Source organism: Armigeres subalbatus, chromosome 1 (assembly GCF_024139115.2).
Source record: "Armigeres subalbatus isolate Guangzhou_Male chromosome 1, GZ_Asu_2, whole genome shotgun sequence".
Classification (NCBI taxonomy): Eukaryota; Metazoa; Arthropoda; class Insecta; order Diptera; family Culicidae; genus Armigeres; species Armigeres subalbatus.
This window is the reverse complement of record NC_085139.1, coordinates 87425229-87451689: the sequence shown is the minus strand read 5'-3', so window position 1 is coordinate 87451689 and position 26461 is coordinate 87425229. Positions and strand designations below refer to the sequence as shown.

Sequence of the window (26461 nt, the reverse complement as noted above, 5' to 3'; positions counted from 1 at the left end):
CATTCGGTCGAAAGCCGGTCGTTTGGCCAAAAATTTCCTTTTGTTGAAAATGTCATTTGACATTTGATTATTTGACAAGCAAATGACAGTTTTACCATTCGGCCAAATGATGTATTTGTCCAAACAACTTTTTCGCCCAGTTCCGGTAAGTGACATGTTTGGTCGTATGACCGTTTCGGCCGAATAACAAAGTCGATCAAATAATATTCCGCCTAATGGCATTTGGTCAAGCGGCTTTTTCCATCGTTACTGAAAGTAATTCAGCAGGAAGCCATTTTTTCGAACGCAATTTGGTCGAAAAATAAGCTAAGCCGTCATCAAGACGAATTCGAATTGGGCTGAATATTAATCGTTGGCCCATATGACCCGTTCAGAAAATTACATTTTAATCCGTATGCCTCATTTTTTCTGTTCAACGACCATTTCGATCCAACAGCATTTTAGACGAAATAACCTGTTTTGTCTAATGATTTTTCAGCCAAATTATCAGTACGTCTCTTTCAGGTTTATATCCCTTTTGACCAAATCATTTTCGACCTAATAACTGTTTGGTTTGTTTAGTCAAATGACCTATCCAGCCCAACAGCTTTGGCTTTGTGCCCTTCTGTCAAATGGCTTTCGGCTTCCGGGCAAACGACCCTTTCCCCTGCGGAAATTTCACACGAAATTCAGCCGAATTTCCATAGAAAACTCTTTAGAGATTTCACGAGAAGTTGTTCAAAATTCGCACGATTTTAAAAACAAAAAAACATGGAAAATTATTTGGAATTTTCTCGGGATATTTTGGGGCAGTTTGGGCAGGAAATTCTTTCAAATTTCCGCACAATTTTACCCGTGACAAACTTGTATTGGATGGAAAATTATTGATCAGTAAGAGGTGTTTGGTGGATCGCGATGTGGGGTATATGTAGGCTCTCTATCCCTTTCTTTGCTCGTCTGACATCAAAGTCTTCTATTTTTCTTCTTTGTATTTTTTTTTTCTTGTGTGACATGAAGCTTTAGCCATCCGGAAGATACTTCCTGACGAACCACAAGTCCAGCACGACGCTGCGTTACACCGTTGATGACGCCAAATACCCAGACGAGCAGCTTAAATACCTCAAACCAACCCCGTCGATCCTGAAATTACGCAAAATGTGCCAAATAATGTCAGCAGCGGTGGTTTGGCACCTCTAAGCGTGAAAAGTGAGAAATGGAAAGTACAAGGCGAAAAGTGACACGTTGTTTGGCTGAATAGATCATTTTGAAGATATGTAATGCGGTATGATCGAAATGGTCGTTTGTCAGAAAGCGTTTTTTGACCGAACGGGTCCTACAGCGGAAAATTTCGTCTTGCCGAAAAATTCGTTTGCCAGGCAGGGCCATTTGGCTAAAAATGTGATATGGCCTTAAATATTATTTAGCCGAAATGCCGTTTGTTAGAAAAAGTCATTTGGCTGAAAATGTTGTCGTGATTGGCCGATAAATAACAAATATATTTATTATCATTATACTGCAAGTGAGTTGTAAAATATCTCTTCTAATTTTTTATTTCTCACTTTTCACTTCTCAATCCTTATTTTACTGCGAAAAAGAGCTAAATCGTCAGATAATCGTCAGAAGAGATTTATTTGAAGTAGGAAGATTCTCTTCTCACTGCTCTTTTCTCACTTTTTATTTATCGATTCTCACAATGCACTTTTTAGCAGTGAGAAGTCAGAAATAAAGAAAGAGAAGTGAGTAGTAAGACGAATCACTTCTTGCTTCTCATTTCTCACATTCAAGTTTTGATTTCTACATAACTATGATTAGGTATCATTAATCATTTCCCTTCTTTCACATTCGCTGTGTGTCCGGCAAATGGTTTTTTCGTCCCAATGTCTCTTTTTATCGAAAGACCATTTTGGCCCTACAGCATTTTCGGCCAAACGACCAGCTTTTAAGAACATTTTAGGCCAAATTACTCTCGGCATTCGGCCAGACGGGGCTTACCCCTGCTATTAGATTAGAACCCAAGAAGTAGGATGTCTTGGAAAGAAGCAAAGTAGGAGAATAAGGAAAGAGATAGAGGGTTTTACTCTGATGAAGTTTTTCCACACAACGCAAAAGGGCAAATTTCTCTACATATAAGCAGATATATAATTATAGTTTCAAGACAAAATTTTCAAAACGACTTATCTGCTTTTGTAAACAAAGATTCAAACGACGATTTGACGAATCTGATAGCTCTCCCACGCAAACCAACACCATCAGCAGGCAGCGGAATCCTTTACCAACCTATTGATGGTGTTGGTATGCGTGGGAGAGCTATCTGATTCGTCAAATCGTCGGTTGAATCTTTGTTTACAAAAGCAGATAAGTCGTTTTGAAAATTTTGTCTTGGTTTCAAAATGTTAAATAATAATTATAACTAGTGCTGCAACATTAAAGAAGTCACAGTTGATATTTGAACTAGTCAGTCAGATGTCGAATTTCAAAATTGAAACCCTCGTCCCGTTCCATTCCTTCTGGCTGGCAACCGAGTCGCAATGAATGCCATAATGCCGGTAATGGAGCTACATGTTCACACATTTTATTGGGCTCGTTTGTAATGGCGCTGGCATCATCATAGAGTTTTACATTTTCGCTTTTCGCACTCTTGTCGTATACTGCCACCACCACTCGCACTCGAGTCGGATTACATTTCAATTTGTTTGCTCAAGCGATCCGAAAGGATTGACTGCGAACGTCGTCGTTTTGCCGTTTGTAGACGCGTGTGACTGTGTCACGCGCCATGTGATTCGCGTGAAATTGTGTGTAAATAAACCGTGGGATGACGCACGAACCGTGAGAAGATTTGTCTAGGAAAAAGGATAATTATTTAATGATTTTAGGACAAATGAAAAATAAACTTGGGTGATAGCAGTTGCTGTTAACGTTAAAATTTAAAATGGGGTTCACATTCGCTTTGGATCGTACATGACGGGTCTACGAAAATTAGCCAAATTATCCATGAAAATAAACACTGTATTTGAAGTTAAGTTCATAGATACCATCAACAATTAAAACGCTGGTGATACGAACGATTGAGATTCGATAGAACAGATTGTAAAAATAATGCACGTCGAGTTTAGTTTGTTCGATTTCTGTATTTTAGGACAATCTAGGCATTCAAACTTTGGTTTGGGATACAATGAGCGTTTTTTCTTGTTTGCTGTTTTACTAAGCCGTTTTAAAAGCATAATCGGATAATATGGGCAATGGGCGTACTTTTCTCAAAATGTGTCATGCGGATTAAGCATGATATTTTCCCAAATCGAGCGTGAGGCTACTCCAGAAAGCTGATCAATACGGTCAGCACCGAATAAGCGTACCACAGCACCGAACGACAGGTATCCAATGACATCTCAAATAAATTAGCGCAGGTAAACCCGATCTTCTTCTGGGTACATTGCATCACGATCAGTATCATCTGTCGCATGTTTTTGTATTGTCGACGGAACGCTCTCGTGTTGATGATTTTCATATTCCAATCCGAGCAATAGAGTTGGTAGTTGATGCCAATCACCTGTAAGACATCTGTTGAATTCAGTTGGAAAGATCGCATAGCAGCCTTACCTGTTCCTCCACTTGATCGCACAGATATCCGTACAACAGCAAGTTGGACAAGTTTGTGAATACTACAAAGACTGTAATCGGGAAAATGCCGTCGCCGGTACGTTGAATGTAGACGCTCATAAATGAGGACAACACGATGGTAGCAAACTCGACGCCTAACTGAACCAAAAAATAAATGTTCAGCTGGCGACGGATGGTATGCGCTGTCCTGAGGAGCTCCTGATGGCGATTCACGCACACCTTGAACCTCTTTTCCACGTAATTCCATTTCTCTCTGCTGTCCACGGTGTCAACGCCATCGAAGACATCTTTGCAGTTGTACCCAAGCAAACGAAACTCAAAGCCCAGGGCAAGAAGCACCGAGCATACGGCAATAATCGAATAAATGAACATCGTTAAAAGGACTACAACAACTATTGGGTTCAAGACGGTGTTTATCTTATCCAACGAATCGTTGTGCAACCATGACAAAGAAGATTCGGATGGTTCATTAATGGCCAAAATTATCGCCGATAAGATGGCCACTATTAGGTAATAAATGAAGAACCAGTTGGCCTTCCGAATGAAATTGAATCGTCGATCATCCGGGGTTTTCCGTTGATTGTCCAGCAGACAAACCAACACTGGCTCCAGTTCGTGTCGGTATATCGCTAGAAAGCCCCACATAATGACGCACAGAACTCTTCTTGCAGTCGTCAAAACGATAATGAAATGCTGATTAACAAGCGACCTGTAATAACCGATGATCGCAACTTCGGCCAAAACGTACAACAGGCTTAAGCCTATAAGGAGCCGTCTGACAATTCGAAGTGTGGTGGAGTTAGAACCCTGATGGTTGAAAATACCGACCAACGAATTGCAGAAAATCATCACCACGAATGAATTGTCGCTGTTGTTGAAGGCACGGTACTTTCCGACGAGGAAAGACCTTACGTGTCGATATATCCTGAGCATCTCTGGGAACCGGGCAGAACTGAACAACCAACTTATGACGATGATGAAAACGAAAAAGAACTTTCAAACAGATGTCCGAATTCTCACCAAAGTCATGAGCAGTAATGGCGATAATCACTCTTTCGATTATTAATTGACGGAAATACTTTTTTGGAATGACTTTTTTTTACTTTTACTTTTTTTCATTCCACGAATTTCATCGCAGTTAATCAGTTCGAATCAGACTTCAACCATGCTCAGGCTTCACCGCTACACGAATTCATTTCTTCTCGAAAAGTGTCGCAACTACAACAACACCGACAACTCCTTCGTGGTGATGATGTTCTGCAACTCACTTTGTGGCATTTTTGACAACCCGGGTCAACATTCCGTCGCACTTCGAGTTGGCAAGCTGTGTTCGATCATTTTCACCGTATTCTACTGTTCAGCCGAAGTCGGATCTCTCTGCTACTTTAAACCGTTCGCTTTGAAATACTTCAACATCCTGTTTATGACGTTCGGCAGAGTTTTGTGTTTAATCGGGTGGACTTCACTGGCTGTCTACCGTCGGGAATTGAAACAAATCTGGATGTACCTTTTGGATACCCAACGGAATGGTCCGGATGATCGCCGACGAAAATTCATTCGTTACTTCAATTGGTCCACACTGGTTTACCTGATTTTTGGCATCTCCCCAACAGTAGCTTGGTTCTTTAATAGGCCAACCGAATCGCCACTTCAATTCTTCGAAAGCCATCTTATCGACGAACTAAATAGTGTCCTGAATCCTCTCGCAGGGATAATTTTAACTTTATTGTTTATGTACACAATCATAGTTGTTTGTTCGATACTTTCTGCGCTCAGTCTAGAAATTCGTTTACTTGGGCACGATTTAAGCCATATCTTCGATACCGTTGACATATTGAACAGCACTGAAAAATGGAATCAAGTTCTGCAGGCCTTCAAGCAGTGCGTTTGCCAACACCAACTTCTGCTCAAAATGGCCGCTGCCTTGCGTCTTCAGCTAAAGTCCTACTTCCTAGCTCAGCTCAGCGTTTATTTCTTAATAATTGTTTTCTGCTCGTTCCTGTACATTTACAATAGTCGCTCTGACGTAGAAAACGTTACATTTGCTGTTTTTGCAGTGGTCACTCAATTGTCTAATTTGATGCTTTACGGATTGCTGTGCGATCAATTGGAAGAGCAGGTAAGTGCTTATGTGCTTTGCAACAGACATTTTTAAATAATGCTTAGGAATATCTTCCAGATGGTCGCAATCAACTACTGTCTGTACTGTTCCGCATGGAGTAGCAAAATGATTTTCATCAAACAATTTCGCCGCCAATATAAAAATCTTCGTCAGCTGATCTTAATTATGATGGGACGTACACATAAAAAGATCGGATTTACTTGCGAACGTTTCTTCGAGATGTCTTTGCAGACTTGCCGTTCGGTACTGTGGTTCGCTTACTCGGCACTAACTGTATTATTGGTCACCTTTTTGGAGTAGTGAAGTCATACACTGAGATCAAATCAACAATATTTTTTATGTGCACAAACTATATAGAAGCAAGCCGGCTTCCCTCAACTCGGTTTTATGTGCAGCATTTGAAATATATTTATTGGTAATAGAATTTAAATGCCAAACTTAAATCGCAAGTAAATTTTCAATGCAATGACCAATAATAAATCAAATATCAATACACGCACATGAAATACATTAGCGTTGAAATTAATATTTATTGTTTGAAAACCACCAACATGGCGGAGAAGCAAACCAGAATTTGCCTCCAAAATACGACGGACCCACTCAGCGTATAACCAAGTTGGAGCAGAAAAAGATCTCCAACATCGGAATTTTGGCCCACATTGATGGAGGTAAGTGGAGAGAACAAAAAAATTGACCTTGTTCTATAAACAAACTGCAGACCTTTACAGGAAAAACCACCATCGAGATGATGCTGTTCTATTTCGGCAAATTGCACGCAAAGTGCTACACGATGATGGGGTTTCTGATGCAGGAACGACACGAACTCTTGCGCGGCATTACGATTTGCAGTGTGGCATCGGATAACTCTATTGGGTGAAATAGGCAGTGCGAAACATGGCTCCACCAGAAAAGATCATGGATGTCGCGGTTATGCCACCGCTACTAAAATACGGTGAACCCACTCAGCATTCGAGTGGAGAAATGAAGAAAAACAACATTCCCAACATCCAAAATCTTGGCTCACATTAATAGAGGTAAGTGAATATGACAAAGAAATGGACATTTATATTCATAATCTTTACATCATTTACAGAAAAAAAAAACAGTGATGGATTTACTGGTGCAGTAGCGCGAAGGCGGTATCACAATTTGCAGCACGGCGAACAGCTTTGATTGGCGAGACCATCGGATAAATCTTTTGGAATACTCCGGGGAAAATCACTTTCACGATGGTGGTCGTTTTGAACGGATTGGCGCAAATCGGTGTGGATTTGGGCCGGTATATACCGACTGCCGCGGGTGGGTTTCGTTAATTAAGAAGATCCATTTTGGCAGCACCTTCGTTTCCGTCCCCACGGAGCGGCACTCCAAACTTGCGTCTAAGTACACGATTGGATCGTAATATTTTATTTACTACGCAGAAGTTCTTGTAAATGTCCGAAGTATAAATAAATATTTCTTTGTACTTCTTTTTTTTTCACAAATTATTTACAAATACCCATAATTAGATCGGATTGGCTTTGAAAACAACTCACATGATTATTATTATTACTGCACATAAAACATATTAATCTATTGCTATAATAAATATTCTAATTGCATTTGAATTCTGTTAGTGCGTGCACATAAAATATAAGAGAAGCAGAGCTTTTTATTCTATGTGCAAGACTAATATAGTACATGTGCAAAGCTTGATTGCAAAAATATATGTGCAGTGCACATAAATTCTAGATGGAGAATTATCTCAGTGCCACGGCGTGTTCAGTAGAACAATATTATCACAAAAAAATGAGCATGGCTAAAATTTCAACTACGTGAAAATATCAGGGGGAGAAGGCGTAGCACTGAATCCCTACCCCAACATGTGCGACATCTGGATTTGGTTCTAAACTGTAAACAACAGTGTTAATTCTCTACCACCTTTTCGTTATGGCGAGGCAATTTTTATGCACACTTTTGTTTTCGATATTTTATCAAAAATAAACACTCAATCATGCAGCAATATAATGATGTGATATGCTTGATTTACCTGCTTGATTATAGGGACTCGAAAAAGAATTTATTTTCAGTAGCTAACCGAATATAAAAATGTTCACATTAACGATTGCGCCCTAACACCGGTTCTAAGCTTCGATGCAGAGTTCACGAGCTTTGTTCGCCAGTGACAAGCGTATGAGGCCCTTGGAAAATATAGCTTCTTATCTTTCATTTCCTGGGTATTTAAAAAAAATCTACCGGGGGGTCCCGAACAACTTTTTTTTTCCTTTCCAAATGGAACCTGCATTCTAATCTAATACCAGCTGCCAGTCACGAGTCCCTTACGAGTTGACTCGTCATTTATTTTTTAACTATTTTTCATGAATTAAATGCAAGGAATGAATATTCTTCATGTTCTTTTATTTTGAACCTAATTTAAAAGGCTCAAATATGGAAAAGCATGACGGAGCCAAAATTATTAAGTTCAACATTTGGCTAGCAAACATACTGCTTCGCAAGGGTTGAACCCACTGATATTTTTAACAGTGTTTGTTTAGTTTCAATTTTATACTTTTTGGATTTAAATGAAAATTAGCGAAATTCGTAGAAATTACAGTCCCATCCCGATTTTGGCATTGTGGCATTGTTTAATTCGATTTTCTAAATGCGCTGTCTAGCCATCAATTGCATAACGAACCTTTTGGTTCCAGCATGTTTGCCAACAGCTCAATAGTAATGGTAACCAAACTCTTACCAAACATGTAACCGTAAGGCTCTCGAGCAGGCATTGACTTAAATCAGATCATGAGAAAAAATATTTAAAGCTCTTTTTAGAAAAACTCGTCGAGTCAAGTACGAGGCACTGAAGACGATCACACAGTTGTGGTCGAAATCCTGGTGGAATTAATACTTAACTCGTCTTAGACGGTTCAGATCATGAGAAAAAATCGGGTCTAAGCCTACTTGATGCTCTGCCGACTACCGCGGGGCAAGTTATGAGCTTCCTAAGATCTTTGAAATTGAATGTTCAATGATTCATCGTTTATTGTTGCACCGCCTAGTTGCAGAAAAGATAAAAGCCTAACTACGTTTAAAAACGCTCTCAAACAGCTTTTTGCCAGGGAATAATTAGGTTCATTAGTGTTAAAATAAGATAGTGCATATGTAGCAGCATATACTTTGAAAATCATTAGTAGATTACTTATGTTGTTATGAAGTAGTATTAAATAAATAAATAAATAAAAATATTGATCTTCAACGCTCACCATTGGAAATTGTTGATTCAGTGTTATCTGTTTAGATGTTAACTAAATAAATGAAATGAATGAATGGATACTTCACCACGGCTTGGCTTGTTAGACGATGTTGCTCATTGTTTATCACAGCAACGATCGCTCCTACTCGTTGTTTGTCATCCATCTAAGTGAGGTAGTTCACTCATTGGCTATAATTAGCATATATTGCAATAGATCAATGCTCACAATCAGGGGTGCGAATTCTCAATCTCAGTGATTGAAATTTGTTGGATATTGATACCATTCCCTCCTCACACTCACTTCCTAGCAGTGAAAACTGAAAATGATTAGCAGCAACAATCAAAGATAAAGTAAACAAAAGACCTCTCTTCTCATTGCACACGCAGCCCGCACTGACAGTCTATTCAGTTCACTCGCTGCTGTGTGAATGCGACGGCCCTATATAAATGCATGGGTGAATTCTATCACTTGAAAGACAATGACAGGAAATTTGTGCCGAATGATCATCAGCTTCTGCCCGCTGTTGGCAAACCGAGTTTGCTAAGCTACTCCTGCTTTGTCGTTCTGACTGAAAGGCACCAAAGGCAAAGAGGAGCAGAGAAAAATACAAAACAAAAGAATCACACTCAGCAGGCATTGTTGATAAATTGCACCACTGCTCACAATCCTCACTCACACTTCCAATGCCTGCTCTCGTGTGTTCTGTTTGTGATGGCGAAGTATCAGAAGTGGAGTACCTCCTTTTAAGTTGCCATGAGATCGCTGGTGTAATTCTAGCTGATTCGATAGGCGAGTGATGCGTCACATATGGTTTTATTATTATTTATTTACTCTAAGACCGGAGTGGCCTCTGCGGTACATAACAGTCGTCTCCGTTTACTGCTGTACGTTACCAGTCACGCAGTCTACGGAGGGTCCGTAAATCGTCTTCCACCTGATCGATCTACCTTGATCGCTGCACACCTCGCCTTATTGTGCCTGTCGGATCGTTGTAGAGAACCATTTTTACTCCAAGTGCTCGTTGGTCCTCCACAAGCATTGCCCAGATCTCGTACGTACGCTTTCGTGCCACGTTGCGTCTCCGAATTTGTCTGCTGATATCGTTATCGGAGGTCAAGTGAGCCCAAGTACACGAATTTTTCAACAACAACCACCTTGTTTTTGTTGAATAGTCGTTGTCCTCTCTTGAGCCTACTTCGTCTTCAACATGTTAATCACTAGTATGGAGAACTGGAGTGCGATGAGCTGCAGCGAGCACCAGTAGGTTGACTGCTATTGAGTGTCAGAGGTGGCATGCCGCAAATGGTCTTCCAGCTTCCACTTGGCCACACTATCACTCGTAGTACGAGGTGCACATAGTGCGCATGGATCAATCATTGCCGCCTAAAATATTCCTGGGTTGAGTGCTAGGAGACCGACTAGTGCAAAGGGATTTGGTTTTAGTGAGTCGGGTGCAGTTAACCCATACTCACATACGGATACGCTTGACCAATGTGCAGAAAGCAGATTTTCGTTACCATTTCCTAAAACAATGGAAGGTCTTATGCCTTTCGTTCATTTTTTCCATAATGTCAGCGAAAATTGTGCACAGAAGTTTACTCTTAATCACACCGACCACAAGAAAGTTTGACTCCATAAAAATCCATTATATAAGAATCCGAAATTTGTAACACATTTAGTCATCTTGTATTCGTCGGATCGGTATTTGATTTATATAGAGAATTATGATAAAAACAAGCATTTTCGGTGGACATAAATGTATATGAGATGTCAGATTGAAGTCAGCACTTCAATGGACTACTATAGAAACGTTTTTTATTATTACAATTTTTTGTAAGGACATGGCCGACGCTATTGTTAATTTCAAATACTATTTATTATTAAATTTGTATTAAGAAATTGGCTAATTAGTTACATTATGTTTTTATTACCATTCTTGAGTTTGTTTTAATTTAGTTTGAGCTGCAATCTCCAAGGTATGAATAATATCGCAAAAATGACAATTATGATGCACGTGCATCACTTAAACACACTCCACATACTTTGTAGTACATATTCTAAGTATTTAGCTTCAATCATGCAAACAAAAAAAATGAAATTTTGTATGAAATTTTTTTCCCGTTTTTGGCAACATCCCCATTTTGGCAACATTAAAATCCGGTCGTGTTGCCAAAATCGGGAAGGGACTGTATTCCAGATAATTGAGAAATTTCAAATTGATTGTTTGAGCTCAAAAAACGACAGGATTCCGACAATCAAGACATAACGATTTCTGAAAACCTAATGATTTTTTATAACATTTCCAAGATAATATAAAACTATTTTAACCTACCGAGATAAGCATGCCAAGACCATGCTGCAGGTGGCTGAGTTGTATTCCCGGTTCGGTCTAGGAAATGTTTAGTTTGGACATTTCCTCGGCATTTCTATGTGGGATGGTTTATAAAGATATTTTTGGTTTTGAAAGTAAGGAATACATTTTATTCTATGGAGTTTTTATAAATATTAACGAGGCTTAATAATTAGTAAAGCTTTTCTAAATTACGCTTCTGATAATTGTTGAGCTAGATTTTTTCCACTAAATAGATGAATAAAAGTAAAGCTCATCGATTACTTCAAAGTCTGGTGGTTGTACCAAGAGTCATGAAAATAAGTGCCTTTTTAGAAGAAGATGCATTTGATGCATAGGGCAGGAGATTGATTTTCGTTTACTGGTTAACTTTTCTGAACTCTTAGGCAATTTAGATTTTATTAGAGTCATCCCTTCAGCACGATTTTTGTGTCTAAAAATTCAAACTCTTCTCCAAAAACTTCTAAAACTACCCTGGTTCTGATCGTCCAGGTTTTGTGTTTGCGTTTTATGTTGGTGGTATTCGGCTTGACCAAATAATTGAACGTTATTGAAAGTGATTGCCAAAAGCAAAATAGCAATAATGCGACAACACAATGAAAAGTGGACTAATTTTTAAATTGGTAATGAATTTCGAGTGAAAATAATCGTTTCGAATGAGTATTTCTCCAAGCTCACGCAGTGCAATATCATAGAAAGTTACATGTTTGCCACAACATTTGTAGTAAAATGAATTTGCTTGTCTGGATGAATCACTCGTTCTCAACAACTATGCATCGCAGCGATATGATCTCTAGGACAAAATACAGTACATATTTTTAAGTTTTTTTTATACCCATGTCACTTTTTGTTGAAATCAGAAGAGATTTTATTTTAAACTAAAAGCTAGATATTTACTTCCATTTTTGCCTTTATTGTGCACTTAGCATGACTCATTTTTGCACTCATCTGTTTACCGTATATCAATTGAAATCTGATTTCTATTTGAATGAGGTATTAAGGATTTCTATGAGCATTTTGGATAGTTTTTAGAGATAAATTGAAGTTACACAATCAAAAATACGACAGAAAAAAAGTGTAAAAAGTGAATTATGTGTATTACTTCTCCTTCTTCGTTTTGGCATTACATTCCCCACTAAGGCATTGCCGCCTCACAGTTGAGTGTTCAATCAGCACTTCCACAGTTATTAACTGCGAGGTTTCTAAGCCAAGTTACCATTTTTTACCATAAGAAAATTATTTTGAGCTTTTTAGTGGAATGTCTTCACTTGTCATAAGACGAGGTTAATACAATCCCATTGAATTCCACCACTTAATTGTATCTTCGGAGACGAGCCAGCCTCGGGCCAGTACGAGACACTGAAGACGGCCTTACTGTTGATGTCGAAATACGTATCTGTCAAGATACAATTAAGTGGTGGAATTCAATGGGATTGTATTAACTCGTATTATGACAAGTGATTTTTTTACCATCAAATTTACCACCAAAGTTTCTATTTTGGTATATATTTGGGAAAGAATTGGGTGTATATGTGCATAAGATGACGATGCAGAGCATAATCTCCATCCAAGCCTTTCTTAGCTGTTTGCAGGGGATAACATAAATATATCGAGTTCGGTTTCGTCATGCACTTTGACGCTTGAGCTCCAACAAACTATTAATTTAGACTATAACTTGGTAATTTCGGTACCCTGAGTTTATATACGATTATTGGAATAAAAAATCCAGGAATTTCATTTTAAATGGGACGCGATAAATAATAATCGTTGGTCTTCCAACTACAAAGATCCGTTTCAGGGAGAAAAAAAAAGTTGTTCGAGACCCCTCGGTAGATTTTTTTCAAATAGTCACGAAATGAAAGCTTAAGAGCTATATTTTCACGTAGTGAAAGTTTTGGCGATGCTCATTTTTTTGTCATAAAGGTCCCCCATACACACGCCGTGCAGTGTAGTTTCTCAACCGAAAACTCATTTCATGTGCTCAAACGTGTATGTATATAGATTAATGCAAGGTATTTAAAATGACGTTTTATAACTTATGATCTTTTCATCGATGGTTGCTTATTGCATTTTGATTGTAGAATTAAAACATAAATTGTGAAAAAAAAAATCGATACCATTAATGTATATTTTGTTTTAGGGCTGATTCAAATATGACGTCTACTGCTTTTTTAGATTTTTAGACAACGTCTTCCCCTCCCCCCCTTTTTGTCAAGCTTTTCGTAGATCAAATGTATGTGATGTCACAAAATCTTGTTGGATATTCCGGCATTCGTTTTAATTTGCATATAACATTCGATGGGTAATACTATTTTTGTCCTCTGTAATTCAATCATTTCGAATCTGTATTTCAAATATAACATTCGTAGACCATAACACTTTCGTTTTCAAACATGTTAATAATATAGAAGATTACAGTGATATGGGAATGCCAATATCTTCTTCCAAACATAGACGTATGTTTCCGTGATAGAATTAAAAGCAAAAGTATAGATTTGATATTTCAGCTAAGGGGCCTTACACAAAATAACGTAACGCTGTAGGGGGAGGGAGGGGTTAAGCCGAGCGTTACGATCCATTCAAAAAATTAAACCTTCCATACAAAAAATGTTATGAGGGAGAGGGTGGGGGTTCAAAATCATTTAGCGTTACGTAATTTGTGAAAGAACCTTTAGTATAGGGCAGGCATGAAGTGTGACAATGTTAACAGAAAGCGCTGGTGGGAAATGTCAAACTCGAAAGAATACGATGCGCGCCCCCTTCATGTGAAATTCGCAATCAATTATATTCAAAACAATCATGGTCGATGAGAATTCCTTCAGTGTTATACATTTCCCTTCCTCTTCATACGTAAGCTAGCCGAAGGAAGGTCTTACGATTTATATCGTCGAAAAATTTGGCTTTCGTTCGCTTCAAAAATATCCACTTCTAGTTCTGTATGAATATCCTTCATGCCTGCCGTATCCTAACGGAACTATGTAATCTATACTTTCGCATCTTCTATATGAAATTCTATATGAAATTGAAGCTTGCTTTGTATCGCCTTCACAGATCGGAAAGCCGAGCGCGACTAAACTTTTAGGTACACCACGTCGAGGGCTTTCACCCAGAAGTGAGCTTACATTCCGTGTATGACAGTTGTTTTTGTTGCCATATTTTCAGTGGGTTCATAATTCACAAGTTGGTTAATTGAACATGGGATCTGCTTGTTCACAACCATAGTTGAAAAAGTTGGGATCTATTAGTTGAAATGAATATCGCCGTCATGAATACGTACTGAGCAATGCGACCGCTGGAAAATTATGAATTTGAAATAGAACTTCGTTGCTTACTTGCTTGAAGCATAGTTGTACATAGTTATTGTTTCTGAGACTGATTCTTCCCCAGTACTGTTACGCTTGTCACCATTGATTTTGGGTTCCATTAATTGTAAATAGTTTTTGTATATAGTGTCTTTTTTCCTATTATTATATTATTATTTTTGAATGCTAGTACTTGATAATTGATGGGCTACAGCTCTTCGATGAACCTACTCCGAATGGAGTATCCTTCTCCACTGGACTCGATCCTGGGCCAATCGCTTCCAGTCGCCCTGAACATTGAGCGCCCTCAGTTCCTCTTCAACTGCAAAAGCCATCGTGTACGCGGCCTTCCACGAAGCCTTCGGCCTCTTCCGGGTTCTCTACTAAATATTATCTTCGCTTGACGTTCTTCCGGCATTCAAACAACGTGACCAGCCCACCGTAGTCTGCCGTGTTTATTAAGCTTAATAATGTTCAGCCCTTAATACATTGTCTCGGAGCTACACAGAAGGTGGCGCGTGGACTCGAGGAATGGCTAGTTCAGGCGCAAATAAGAGGTGGTCCAAGGGTTCGGAGTCGGCTTCATGGGTCATACCGGTGGTCATGCTCTGTGGTCGAACTCGATCCTTTTATCGAACAAGTGGCCGCGCGAAGAACAACATGGTATCGTCGTTTTCACGGCGTCGGTCAACCGGGCGGTTTCCGAGTCTGAGGACGGAAAGGGGTCCTCGTCAAGGCTGGGGCAGGCGTAGGCACCGCATCGGCAAGTCCCTCTGTGTGTTGGCGAATATGCCCTACCATGGTGTTCTTCTAAAAAAGCGAGTCACGATGTTCGATGCTGCAAGGACACGCAGCTAACCTCGAGGGTGCGTTGTGCACTGGCCCCCCTTTGTAGCATTACTTGCTGGCTGTACCGAAGGGACGATGGGCTTGGCGGCAATGGAAACGGTTTAGCGGGTCGGGGATGTAGTCCTGCCTCCCTCGTTTGTTGTTGGAAGTGGTCCCTAACCCCGCACGTTCTGGACAACCCAGGACGTCTGTTAAGCAGACTCACCCTCTATTGCTAAGGAAGAAAAAATTGGGCCGCCTGGGAAGCAGCCCAAGTAACCGAGAAGCTATATTTGATTGTGAAAAATTCAGCCCTAAAAGTTTACTTAAAGTGAAAAAGGGCACTTATAAGACCGAATAAATGGTTCATTACAATGAAATGTTGAAATAAAGCATCAGTAATGCATCGCTGCATTCGAAATGCTGAATAAGAGTATCGTTGTCTGACAGTTGATAAATAAATGCAACTTCACAACGATTAGGGGCAGCAGAGACTATGTCCAAGGGCTTGACGATCCCTCCCCAGGCCATCTGCGAGCAGTTTTCACGAAAACATGAACCGCGTTTAAACAAGTGCAGTTTTCCCGTGTGCAAGTTCGCACTCAAACATGTATACTAGATCCAAACCGAGTTCATCATAAACCGAACCAAAATCGCACCCAGTTTGAACACGAGTGTGCGCCCAAGTTCAAACACAAGGGTTTGAACATGGGAGTTTAAGGTTCCCCCAAACACACGCGACGCGACAGTCGCGTCGCGATTCTATCGCTTGGCGACAGCGATTTTGTCGCCGTTGGTATGGAAGCGTAAATAGAACATTGCCTGCAGCGACCCAACGATAGGATCGCGGCGACTAGTTGTCGCCGTCGCGGCGATGAAATCGCTTAGGTCTGGGGAGCCTTTAAACATCAGTAGTTTACACACATTAAGCTGTTCATCTGTTCATGTTGGTCAAATGGTTTCTCTTCTTTAGTAGAGGTGGTAAGTCCTTTGGCGTTCACTCAGGACAATAGTGAATCCTTTTCTTTGGATTTGTGGTTTCAGTTTTATAAATAGCACCTTTCAGGTGGTGGAATAGCTGAATAAGATACTTAACCCTCCCACAGTTTGTGCTTGGCCCGATATCTCAATATCACAACAATTTGTTTACTCAACGTTTTGCATACAATCTTCAGATATTATTCTTAATGTTCCTAACAACTGAATATTATGTGCATTTTCCCGGTAAGACAACCGGTAGCCTCCAATGTAGTGATTTATCCTTGCGTTTATGTTCTAAACGAGGTAAAATACATAAGTCTCGGTTTGTGTGTCTAAAATGTAGACCATTAGTTATTTTATATCCGTTACATATGCAAGCATGCATTTTGTTTTGTTAGATACGATGGGATATGTATATCATGAATAAAATATAGATGTTGGTTACAAAAGGTTCAAAGACACACTTTTAGTGGGGGAGGGTTTTTGGTTGTTAACCAAAAATTGAAATTGATAGAAATTTAAAAAGATAGTAGGGGGTCTGTTTATAATATATTCTATCTAATTCCCAAATTGCGGAGCTCCAGGTCAGAAATGAGCCTACAAATCCTTAAACATAAAAGTCCTATAAACTGCATGGTTCTCATAAAAGATAAAATCTTTAATTATTACAATCTAAAAAATTAAAAAACCGGAATTAAAGCCCCGTTGATCATAAGGTTCTTCAAAATGGTTAAAACTCTACTCTTCCTGGAATAAAGAAATCTCTTTGCAATCCAGAACTTCGCTTCAGATTCTCAGTGTGTTTAACAAGTACCACCGCGAAATAAGTAGAATAAATTATCCCCTTATAAACGTGTCAGAAAAATCTTATTCCAAAATTTCAGAAATATGCACTAATCAGTTTTTTTTAGTGGTTGCAGAATCCCAAAATCAGAAGAAGAATCGCTTTCAGAACCTCTGAAAATGGAACAAAAAGCTCCGCTCAGAGCAGATTCGAACCTAAGACGTCGTGAATGAAAGGCCTGAATCAAGACCTCACCTCTATAAACGCTTCGTTATGCAAGTGCAAAAAATGTGCACAACATGTTTCAATTTTTCAATCATACCTTCATTGAAGTTTGGTTAAATTCTCCTATTCGAGAAACGTGTTGTTGAAACGTGAAGAATCAACAATAATTTCCCTAGCAACCCGTTCATTTACCCAGGCGTAGCATTCTCGTGTGCAAGCGCACATGTTTGAACCCAAGATTAAACTCGATGTTTGAACATTGTTCATTGCGCCTGGGTGTATCGGTGTTCAAGCTCGTGTTCAGATTGCTATGTGCAAGTTCGAACATAGCAAGCAATGTTTGATTGGGTGCAAAAACTTACGTGAACATCTCACACATGTTGCACCTTGAAGACTGACCATTACGAACGACATAGAAGACAATACGACTCGATACAATCGGCAACGACCTAGGCGACGAATAAAGGATCACGATTGGAAGCTTGGAACATGGAACTGCAAGTCGCTAGGCTTCGCAGGTTGCGACAGGATAATCTACGATGAATTACATCCCCGCAACTTCGATGTCGTAGCGCTGCAGGAAATCTGCTGGACAGGACAGAAAGTGTGGAAAAGCGGGCATCGAGCGGCTACCTTCTACCAAAGCTGTGGCACCACCAACGAGCTGGGAACCGGCTTCATAGTGTTGGGAAAGATGCGCCAACGCGTGATTGGGTGGCAGCCAATCAACGCAAGGATGTGCATGCTGAGGATAAAAGGCCGTTTCTTCAACTATAGCATCATCAACGTGCACTGCCCACACGAAGGGAGATCCGACGACGAGAAAGAAGCGTTCTATGCGCAGCTGGAGCAGACATACGATGGATGCCCACTGCGGGACGTCAAAATCGTCATCGGTGACATGAACACTCAGGTAGGAAGGGAGGAAATGTATAGACCGGTCATTGGACCGGATAGTCTGCATACCGTATCGATCGACAACGGCCAACAATGCATAAGCTTCACAGCCTTCCGTGAAATGATAGTCCGAAGCACTTTCTTCCCTCGCAAGAATATCCACAAAGCCACATGGAAATCACCTAATCAAATAACGGAAAACCAAATCGACCACGTTCTAATCGACGGTAAATTCTTCTCCGACATCACGAACGTACGCACTTACCGCAGTGCGAATATTGAATCCGACCACTACCTCGTTGCAGTATGTCTGCGCTCAAAACTCTCGACGGTGATCAACACGCGTCGGAGTCGTCCGCCGCGGCTAAACATTGGGCGGCTGCAAGACGGTAGACTAGCCCAAGACTACGCGCAGCAGCTGGAAGTGGCACTCCCAACGGAAGAGCAGCTAGGCGCAGCATCTCTTGAAGATGGCTGGAGAGATATTCGATCCGCCATTGAAGACCGCAACCGCTGCACTAGGCACGGTGGCTCCGGATCAGAGAAACGACTGGTATGACGGCGAATGTGAGCAGTTAGTTGAGGAGAAGAATGCAGCATGGGCAAGATTGCTGCAACACCGCACGAGGGCGAACGAGGCACGATACAAACGGGCGCGGAACAGACAAAACTCGAGTTTCCGGAGGAAAAAGCGTCAGCAGGAAGATCGAGACCGTGAAGAGACGGAGGAACGGTACCGCGCTAATAACGCACGAAAGTTCTATGAGGAGTTGAACTGTTCACGTAAGGGCCATGTGCCGCAGCCCGATATGTGTAAGGACATAAACGGCGACCTTCTTACGAACGAACGTGAGGTGGCGGTGGCGGCAGCACTACGTAGAACACCTGAGTGGTGATGTGGCAGACAACGATGACGGCATGGTAATGAACCTAGGAGTATGCGCGCAGGACATGCGACTTCCGGCTCCGAATCTCCAGGAAATCCATGAGGAGATCGGCCGGCTGAAAACAACACAGGTGATGCACTGGCTAGAGCGCTGCACTGAGTGATTATCAAGTTTTGGGAGGATGAGGTTCTGCCGCAGGAATGGATGGAAGGTGCCGTGTGTCCCATCTACAAAAGAGCGATAAGCTGGATTGTAGCAACTACCGCGCAATCACATTTGCTGAACGCCGCCTACAAGGTACTCTCCCAAATTTTATGCCGAAGCGACGATGGATCGGGGAACCTTGGGCCAACAACCTACTGTTCCCGAAACATCAATTTGTTCGAGAATCCGATAATGAAAGAATACGGACTGATTTTACGGCGACGACTCTTAGCGCGAAACAACGGACACGAATAGGAACATGGAACGTTTTAACCCTAGCCCAGCAGGGTAAATTGGCACAACTTGCCAATGAGGCACGCCGCATGAAGCTTGAGATCCTGGGACTGAGTGAAGTCCGTTGGCCAAACTTTGGAGAACACAGAACGCCGTCGGGACAAGTTCTGCTATACTCTGGTTTACGAGGTGAACACGCTCCCCCGACATCGCGGAGTTGGCTTCCTGCTAAGCGCTCAGGCACACTCTGCGCTTATGAAGTGGGAACCTATAAGTGAAAGGATAATCGTTGCCAGATTTAGAACACGGGTCCGAAACCTTACTATAATCCAATGTTATGCGCCAACCGATGCTGCCGATCTGCAAGACAAAGAGAACTTCTACAGTCAACTCAATGCCGTCGTAGATAGAATTCCGAAGGGTGATATCAAGATCTGTTTGGGCGACTTCAATGCGAAGATCGGATCCGACAACTCGAACCATGAGCGCATTATGGGACGCCATGGTCTCGGAGAAATGAGCGAAAACGGAGAGCTGTTCGCAGAATTTTGTGGTAATAACGACATGGTGATCGGGGGATCGCTCTTCCCTCATCGACCGGTTCACAAGGTCACGTGGGTCTCCCGTGACGGCTTTACAGAAAACCAAATCGACCACATCTGCATCAGCCGAAAATGGAAACGGAGCCTTCTTGATGTACGGAATAAACGTAGTGCCGATATCGCGTGTGATCATCACCTCCTCACCGGTGAAATACGCCTACGCATTGCGCGGATTCGTCGGCAGGAGGAAAGAGTTGGACGACGATTCAACACACGCCGACTGGAAGATGCCACGGTGAAACGGTCCTTCGTTGAAGAACTGGAGACGCGTGCTGCAGATATTCCGGAAGGTGGCAGCGTGGAAGACCAATGGACCGCCATCAAGAATGCCTTCATCGCCACCAGCGTGAACAATCTGGGCGAACTACGCACCCAGAGAAAACAATGGATCACCGATGAGACCTGGAGGAAGATAGAGGAGCGAAGAGAAGCCAAAGCCGCGATAGAGCGATCGAAAACCAGAGGAGCCAAAGTCTTAGCCCGTCAACGATACACGGCTCTTGAGAAGGAAGTAAAACGCTCATGTCGACGGGACAAGCGAGCGTGGGCAGACTCTCTGGCCGACGAAGGAGAGAGAGCCGCCGCAACCGGGGACATTCGCCTCCTCTATGATATCTCACGACGCTTAAGCGGGGCGAAGATGAATGCAACGATGCCTGTGAAAGACGCGAATGATCAGTTATTGACCGACCCAACTGACCAGCTGAAACGCTGGTTCGAGCACTTCGAACAACTTTTCAAGTGCCAACCAGGCCATCACCACCTCGGCATGATCTGCCTAGGATCCGACGTATAACACGTGTCAATACCGAAGCTCCATCACTGCTAGAGATTCAAACAGCCATCCAAAGCATGAAATCGAATAAAGCCCCAGGGTCGACCGCATATCAGCCGAGATGCTCAAAGCTGACCCCATGACATCCGCTCAACTACTGCATCGTTTATTTCGTAATATCTGGGACACCGCAACTTTCCCGGTCGACTGGATGCAAGGTATCTTAGTGAAGGTGCCCAAAAGGGTGACCTGACTGTATGCGTTAACTGGCTAGGAATTATGTTGCTGTGTACCGTTCTCAAAGTTCTGTGCAAAATTATCCTAGCCCGGATTCAGGAGAAGATCGATGCGACTCTCCGGCGGCAGCAAGCCGGATTCCGTGCCGGAAGATCCTGTGTGGACCATATTGTCACGCTCCGCATCATTTTGGAGCAGGTTAACGAATTCCAAGAGTCCCTTTACTTGGTATTCATTGACTACGAAAAGCTTTCGACCGTCTCAATCACGAGAATATGTGGGGCGCCCTGAGACGCAAGGGGGTTCCTGAGAAAATCATCGGCCTCATCGAAGCACAGTACGAGGCCTTTTCGTGTAGAGTGCTGCACAATGGGGTCCTGTCCGACCCTATCCGGGTCGTAGCTGGTGTGAGGCAAGGATGTATTCTATCACCGTTACTGTTCCTCATCGTAATCGATGAGATTCTGGTAGATGCGATTGACCGTGAACCAAACCGCGGGCTGTTATGGCAGCCTATAACCATGGAGCACCTAAACGACTTCGAATTGGCGGATGACGTTGCACTCCTCGCGCAACGGCGCTCTGATATGCAGAGTAAGCTCAACGACCTTGCCGAGCGCTCCTTTTCGGCAGGTTTAGTCATCAACGTCAACAAAACCAAATCGTTGGATGTAAACACGGTGACTCCTTCCAGTTTCACAGTAGCCGGGCAACCAGTGGAGAATGTTGAAAGCTTCCAATATCTTGGTAGCCAAATGGCGTCAGACGGCGGTACCAAGATCGACATAGGCGCACGGATCAAGAAAGCAAGGGCTGCCTTTGCGAGTTTAAGAAATATCTGGAAAAACAGGCAGATAAGTGAACGCACCAAAATACGAATTTTCAACTCTAACGTGAAATCTGTGCTGTTATACGCTAGCGAAACATGGTGTGTATCAGTGGAGAACACTCAACGGCTGCAGGTGTTCATTAACAGATGCCTGCGGTATATAATTCGGGCCTGGTGGCCTCACAACTGGATCTCAAACAACGAGCTCCATCGTCGTTGTCACCAGAGGCCGATAACAACAGAAATTCGGGATCGGAAGTGGGGCTGGGTCGGCCACACTCTATGTAGGGGCGGAAACGAAATCTGTAAGCAAGCATTAGACTGGAACCCAGCGGGACATCGCAGCAGAGGCAGACCCAGAGGCTCATGGCGGCGAAGCCTCAATAAAGAAATAAAAGAAGTCGACCGAAATCTAACCTGGCAACAGGTTAAAGCGATAGCCGGGCATCGCTCAGGATGGAGATCTTTCAAGTCGGCCCTTTGCACCACCGGAGGTGTACAGGATCCATAAGTAAGTAAGTAAGACGATGGATCGGATGATGTGCGTAGTTCGAGATTCAGGGGCATTATCGAGTCCCTTCGAAACGCACAGAGGGTTACGGCAAGGTGATGGTCTTTCGTATCTGCTATTCAACATCGCTTTGGAGGGAATAATACGAAGGGCAGGGATTGACACGAGTGATACGATTTTCACGAAGTTCGTCCAGTTATTTGGTTTGGCTGACGACATTGATATTATGGCACGTAACTTTGAGAGGATGGAGGAAGCCTACATCAGATTGAAAAACGAAGCCAAACGGATTGGACTAGTCATCAACACGTCAAAGACGAAGTATATGATAGGAAGAGGCTCAATAGAGCTCAATGTAAGCCACGTAAGCCACTCACCACGAGTTTTTATCGGTGGTGACGAAAGCGAGGTGGTTGAAGAATTCGTGTACTTGGACTCACTGGTAACCGCCGATAACGATACCAGCAGAGAAATTCGGAAACGCATCATGGCAGGAAATTGTACGTACTTTGGACTCCGCAAAACGCTCCGATCGAATAGAGTTTGCCGCCGTACCAAACTGACTATCTACAAAACGCTTATTAGACCGGTAGTTCTCTACGGGTACGAGACCTGGACGATGCTCGTGGAGGACCAAGGCGCACTGGGAGTTTTCGAAAGGAAAGTGCTGCGTATCATCTATGGTGGGGTGCAGATGGCGGACGGTATGTGGAGGAGGCGAATGAACCACGAGTTGTATCAGCTGTTGGGAGAACCATCCATCGTTCACACTGCGAAAATCGGAACACTGCGGTGGGCGGGGCACGTATCCAAAATGTCGGACAGTAATCCGGTGAAAATGGTTCTCGACAATGTTCCGACGGGAACAAGAAGGCGAGGTGCACAGCGGGCAAGGTGGATCGATCAGGTGGAGGACGATTTGCGGACCCTCCGCAGACTGCGTGGTTGGCGAAGTGCAGCCATGGACCGAGCTGAATGGAGAAGACTTTTATGTGCAGCACAGGCTACTCCGGCCTTAGTCTGATAATAAATAAATAAACTTTATAACGATAAAACTGATTTAATGTAGTTAGCATTTAGCATGCCAATTTGAGATTGATTTATATCCAATATTGTAATGCTTGGTGTTACTTGGGAGTGTTACGATACACGGGGATACCTTCGAGGTGATCGAGGAATTCGTCTACCTTGGATCCATGATAACGGCTGATAACAATATTAGTCGTGAAATACGAAGACGCATCATCTGTGGAAGTCGGGCCTATTACGGGCTCTAGAAGAAACTGCAGTCAAATAAGATTCGCCACCGCACCAAATGTGTCATGTACAAGAGGCTAATAAGATCGGTACTTCTCTACGGACATGAAACATGGACAATGCTCGAGAAGGACTTGCAAGCACTCGGAGTATTCGAGAGACGGGTGCTTAGGACCATCTTTGGCGGTGTGCAAGAAGACGGTGTGTGGCGGCGAAGAATGAACCACGAGCTCGTCCAGTTCTACGGCGAACCCAGTATCCAGAAGGTAGCTAAAGCCGGAAGGGTACGATGGGCAGGACATGTTGCAAGAATGCCGGACAGCAACCCTGCAACGATCCGATCCGGCAAGTACGAAACGGCGTGGAGCGCAGCGAGCGAGATGGGCAGATGGGTTCAAAACGCCTTGGCGAGCGTAGGCGCATTCGAGGATTCAGAGATTCGGCCTCGAACCGTGTATTGTGGCGTCAAATTGTTTATTCAATGTTATCTGTTTAGATGTTAACTCAATAAATGAATGAATGGAGCAATAATTATGTGACTTTTAGAAACACCGCAATAAATAATTTATTTTTAAATTTACTTAAGACAAGTTCGAACAATTCCATACAATTCCACCGCATGATTGTACCTCTGACAGATACGTATTTCGACCTTAACAGTAAAGCCATCTTTAGTGTTTCGTACTTAACTCGACTAAAATGAAATGAAAAATAATAACTTGACTAAAGTGAAAATGATCGTAGCTCATACTATTTATACTAGGCAGAGGTACAATCTAGGTACATTAACTTATTCTACTACAGTGCTTACTTCTACTTGTTTGTTACATTACGTTACGTATTTTTTATTGTTGTTGACTAAAGTTCCTGTTCCATCCATTCGATGTAGTGTCCTTTATTAGTGCTCCTTAGCCGTGCGGTAAGACGCGCGACTACAAAGCAAGACCATGCTGAGGGTGGCTGGGTTCGATACCCGGTGCCTGTCTAGGCAATTTTCGGATTGGAAATTGTCTCGACTTCCCTGGGCATAAAAAGTAGCATCGTGTTAGCCTTACGATATACGAATGCAAAATGGTAACCTGGCTTAGAAACCTCGCAGTTAATAACTGTGGAAGTGCTTAATGAACACTAAGCTGCGAGGCGGCTCTGTCCCAGTGTGGGGATGTAATGCCAATAAGAAGAAGAAGAAGAAGTGTCCTTTCGACTAAACGTCATTCGACCAAATTTAATTCGACGAAATGTCTTTCAACAAAATGGAGTCGAGTCTTTTTGAAGGAAATCTTTTCCAGGCTTCCAGATGCTTTTCAACCTGGTAAGTGGAAAATGCATTCAAGCCTTCCGGAGATATTGTCTGGTATTATCTGGTGGGAGATGTTCACCATCCTTCCGTAAGAAGATACTTTAGAACCGATCGGAAAAAAAGACGCTTGCAGTCATCTGCTAGAAAAGACAATGTACTCAAACCTTGCGGAAAATGATTTATAGCATTTAGGAAGAAAATCTTTTCCAATTCTCCGAGAGAAGATGCTTTTATAGCTTCCCGGATTAAGATGCTTTTCAGTCTTTCGGGAAAGTTTTTCTGGACTTTTAATATTCTTAAGAAAGTTGCTCCAGCCTTCCAGATGAAGGCTTCCACACCATGGTTTGAACTTAAGCACATTTTTCTGTTGTTTTTACGAGAACCAGCTTAGAGCTAGGCTAGACTTCTTATCATCTTCGGGAAACTTACTTGAAAATCTCGGGCATTCCGGAAAAAGGGTTTCCGATTTACCGTTTCTTTCGGAATACGTTGCATCCGATAAGTTAACAAAAAGTTCGTTTTTCTTAGATTAGACACGTTGATTACACCATTGTCATTAAAATTCTCTCCGACGATAATATGCTCACAGAGGACCATCCGGTACACGAACAAACCAGTCGGAGTAGCAACATTGCTCGAGCTTATGTAAATGTATGCATGAATTTCAAATCAAGCCTGTGTTGTTTGTCGCTACTGTCGTCCCAGGAGCGTCTGACTGCTTGCCTTCGGACCTGCTCTCGTACACCCCATGAACAGTTTGGCCAATTGTTGGCTGCGGCACTGCCCGTTCACAGTAACGGGTAACGGCCCAAGAATCATCGCGTTAAACTATTTGTAAGAGTCGATGGAATTTATGCGTTATTACGACATAAAGGATAGCAATGGCACCAGCAGTCATAGCTGGCCAGCGCCACCATACCAGATCGCACATGGAGAAATAGCCCCGGTGCTGTCGCCCCGACACGGAAAGTGGCGAGGAATTTAGATTGGAAATTTTCCCACAACAAAACCGTCGTCATCGTCGTCGCCGTCGGAATGGATGTACGTACCTCGTTCGCAGTAGGGTCCCTCGTACTCTCCGTTGCGGCACTCGCAGATTGGACCGGAATCGGTCGATATGCAGATGCCACCGTGCTGGCAGGGGTCGTGCCGCTCGCAGGCATCCGTTACGTTGCTGCGGGTTCCCTGCAGGAGAAAGACAGAGAGGGTACGGTTTAGTAGGATGATTTTGAAATACGGTCCCGTTTGTGAATTATTCGTAATGTGAACAAATGTGTGGAATAAATAAATTAAATCTGACAAGTGG

The 26461-nt window shown here is 42.5% G+C and overlaps 2 protein-coding genes across 2 annotated transcripts in view; both read right to left on the bottom strand.

The window, feature by feature from the left end:
• LOC134206328 (neurexin 1) overlaps positions 1-26461 on the bottom strand; it is a 532462-nt gene that overhangs the window by 198629 nt on the left and 307372 nt on the right. Inside the window, exon 7 of the mRNA XM_062682027.1 lies at positions 26205-26340. Within this exon, the coding sequence (XP_062538011.1) occupies positions 26205-26340 (136 nt within the window). The remainder of the gene's footprint in view (positions 1-26204; positions 26341-26461) is intronic.
• On the bottom strand, positions 3164-3703 carry LOC134227895 (uncharacterized). Its single transcript, XM_062709602.1, has 2 exons — positions 3577-3703; positions 3164-3526 (listed from the first exon to the last, which is right to left on the bottom strand). Exons 1-2 carry the CDS (start codon positions 3694-3696, stop codon positions 3287-3289), a joined length of 360 nt encoding a protein of 119 aa, XP_062565586.1. The 5' UTR covers positions 3697-3703; the 3' UTR covers positions 3164-3286.